The 2,854-nt window shown below is 39.4% G+C and overlaps 1 protein-coding gene across 1 annotated transcript in view; it reads left to right on the top strand.

Annotated features, from left to right (window-relative positions):
- The window catches only part of LOC117960922 (kinase non-catalytic C-lobe domain-containing protein 1), a 52,155-nt gene that overhangs the window by 20,151 nt on the left and 29,150 nt on the right, over window positions 1–2,854 (top strand). Inside the window, exons 9-13 of the mRNA XM_034899231.1 lie at window positions 751–822; window positions 1,025–1,086; window positions 1,188–1,346; window positions 2,383–2,460; window positions 2,637–2,721. Coding sequence (XP_034755122.1) covers window positions 751–822; window positions 1,025–1,086; window positions 1,188–1,346; window positions 2,383–2,460; window positions 2,637–2,721 — 456 coding nt within the window. The remainder of the gene's footprint in view (window positions 1–750; window positions 823–1,024; window positions 1,087–1,187; window positions 1,347–2,382; window positions 2,461–2,636; window positions 2,722–2,854) is intronic.

The following is a 2,854-nucleotide window of genomic DNA, read 5'->3' as shown; positions in this document are numbered from 1 at the left end:
ATCCCCAAGACTTTTGGGACAACATTCTGTTGACCGATGAGACAAAAGTGGAACTCTTTGGAAGGTGTGTGTCCAAGTTTAGGGCTTAGAAGGAACACTGCATTTCATAAAAAGAACATTATACCAACAGTAAAATATGGTGGTGGTAGTGTGATGTTCTGGGGCTGTTTTGCTGCTTCAGGACCTGGAAGACTTGCCGTGATAAAAGGAACTATGAATTCTGCTGTCTACCAAGAGATCCTGAAGGAGAATGTCCGACCATCTGTTCGTGTACTCAAGCTGAAACGAACTTGGGTTATGCAGCAGGACAATGATCCTAAACACACCAGCAAGTCCACCACCGACTGGCCAAAATTCCTCCAGGACGCTGTAAAAGCCTCATTGCACGTTATCGGAAACGCTTGGTTGCAGTTGTTCCTGCTAAGGGTGGCCCAACCAGTTATTAGGTTTAGGGGGCAATCACTTTTTCACACAGGGCCATGATGGTTTGGATTTTTTTTCACCTTTTAATAATAAACACCTTCATTTACAAATTGCATTTTGTGTTTACTTGTGTTGTCCTTGACTATTGTTTAAATTGGTTTGATGTTCCGAAATACTTAAGTGTGACAAACATGCAAAGGAACAGGAAATGAGGAAGGGGGAAAACACTTTTTCACACCACTGTGTGTGTGTGTGTGTGTGTGTGCGTGCACAATTTGTGGAAATGCCTCCCTTTTTCTATCTTCTGATTTCTCTCTTTCCCATTAGCCTATCTATGTCTGGACACACTGCATGTGGGCTGCGAGGGAGAAGTACTTTTCCTGAAACCTAAAAACATCGGTAGGTTTACGTAAGTCCTAATGTTGGCTGTGTTGCTGCAGAACAATGTAGCCCAGCCAGCAAGCTAACATTCTTCCATTGCTTTAATATATTTAGGTTTACTTCAAAAATAGATTTTTGAAAAATGCACTCTTTACCCTAATCTAGTGAATGAGTCAACAGTGTCTGGAGGCTTCAATAACTCACTCTGTGTTCTTTGCAGCATCCCGAGATGAATTTTTTCTCGCTCCTGAATATCAAGAACATGGAATTGTGACTGAGAAGGTATGTCTTTCTGATGGGCCTTCATTTTTTTTAAAACCAACTTTCTGACTAATCATTTTCTTTAATTTCACCCTCTTCTATTCTTCTCTGTCTTGGCTCAGGTTTGTGTGTATGGCGTTGCTGCTATTCTCTGGGCGACAGCCAAGTTCAGTTTATCACCTCATCAAAAACTGGCACTGCCTCGCAAGCTGAAAAGACTGCTCCTGGAGATGGCAAAGAGGATGCCCATTGAGAGACCTACCATCATCATGGCTAAAAAAGTATAACCTTCGTTTTTACCTTCAGAATTTCTTTAAAGAAAACATGCAGTGTTCAGACGATAACCACCAGTTCTTTTCTTCTACGTGGCACAATTCACTGCAAGTTGCAAATCTCCAATGCATTGGCCTGTAATTGATTTTGTTTCAACCATACCAATACTTTTCTGACTCCCAACTCTGACTTAAACTCCCATAGCCAACAGTAGGCTAGTTCTGTATTCAGCTCCCTGTTAGAACGCAGACAAAGCAACGGGCTCAGTTTCAATTAATAAAGTAAAATAGATAATTGTACCAAAAGCAAATGATTGTTTGATTCTAAAGGTCCAATGGCATAGTCGACTAAATCTTGACTAACAAACATATGTGAATGACTAAATATGACTAAAACTAACAAGGACATTTGACACAAGACTTAGACTAAATTAAAAATAGGTGAGAAAATGAACACTACTCTCCAATCCTTTGACGTAAGAGCAGATTAATAAGAGTGGCTCCACAGGACAGGAGGATTTGTTTAAGGTATCAAACTGATACCTTATCAACAATTTATGATACAAATTTATGATAGCAATTAAAACAGATGAGAGAGGCTTTGTTCAGACTTTCCACCGAATGGAATGTAACATATTCCCAACAACTGCTGACACACTTTAATTCTGCCCTTCTGTCTATCAAATCTTGCTCCGGAAAGCACCTATAATTGCATATCATTGATTAAAAAATATTCTGTGAAAAGCCTGATTTGATGTAACAGAGGGAGTACCTTTCTAAATAGACATATTCTTTCTGAAAGGCAATCACTTGTAATTTGAATATAAATAATCCAATTTGTGCTTTGCACTTGTGCTAACAAAGGAATGTCCTAAAACAAATCTCACATTTTACTTAGATTTGTATGCAGTCTCTCATTTTGTACAAATAGCTGTTTGCTATTCAAACACTTGTAATTTCAGGGCATTATTGGTGTCTGTCTGTGGTTGTGTGTGAAGTGTCCTCTGCTGTTATCACATTAGTTTTTCTTGTAAATCTGTTCCAGATCTGCCGTGACTACTTATCTCATCGAGGGACAAATGCCGAGACTGTGTGGAACAATCTCATCGGCAGAGTTCACCCGGTAAACCTTCTTTTGTTTTTCACGTCTACATTTATTCCCCTTTATTTCTCGTATACTAGTCACAATGTCAGGATCATTTGTTTCTTTTTTAACCATCCGCTCACTGCCTGTCCTGTTTTGTCTCATTGGAAAATCGGATCTTTCTATCGTAAAGAACCAATTCTATTTCCTTTCAGCCAGCCGCAAAATCCAGTGACGCAGACGATTTGAGTGCAACTGAAACTTTACAGAGGTCATTTGAAGACTCTGTGCTGAACAGTGGTAGGACATCTTCACTTTGTGGTTGACCCTCATGCAATAGAGTTTACCTCAAAATGTACAGTGGGTACGGAAAGTATTCAGACCCTTTTAAATTTTTCACTCTTTGTTTCATTGCAGCCATTTTCCAAAAATC

This window comes from Etheostoma cragini, chromosome 17 (genome assembly GCF_013103735.1).
Source record: "Etheostoma cragini isolate CJK2018 chromosome 17, CSU_Ecrag_1.0, whole genome shotgun sequence".
NCBI classification, from domain to species: Eukaryota; Metazoa; Chordata; class Actinopteri; order Perciformes; family Percidae; genus Etheostoma; species Etheostoma cragini.
Note: the sequence above shows the minus strand (reverse complement) of the source record. Positions and strands in the feature narration are given on the sequence as shown.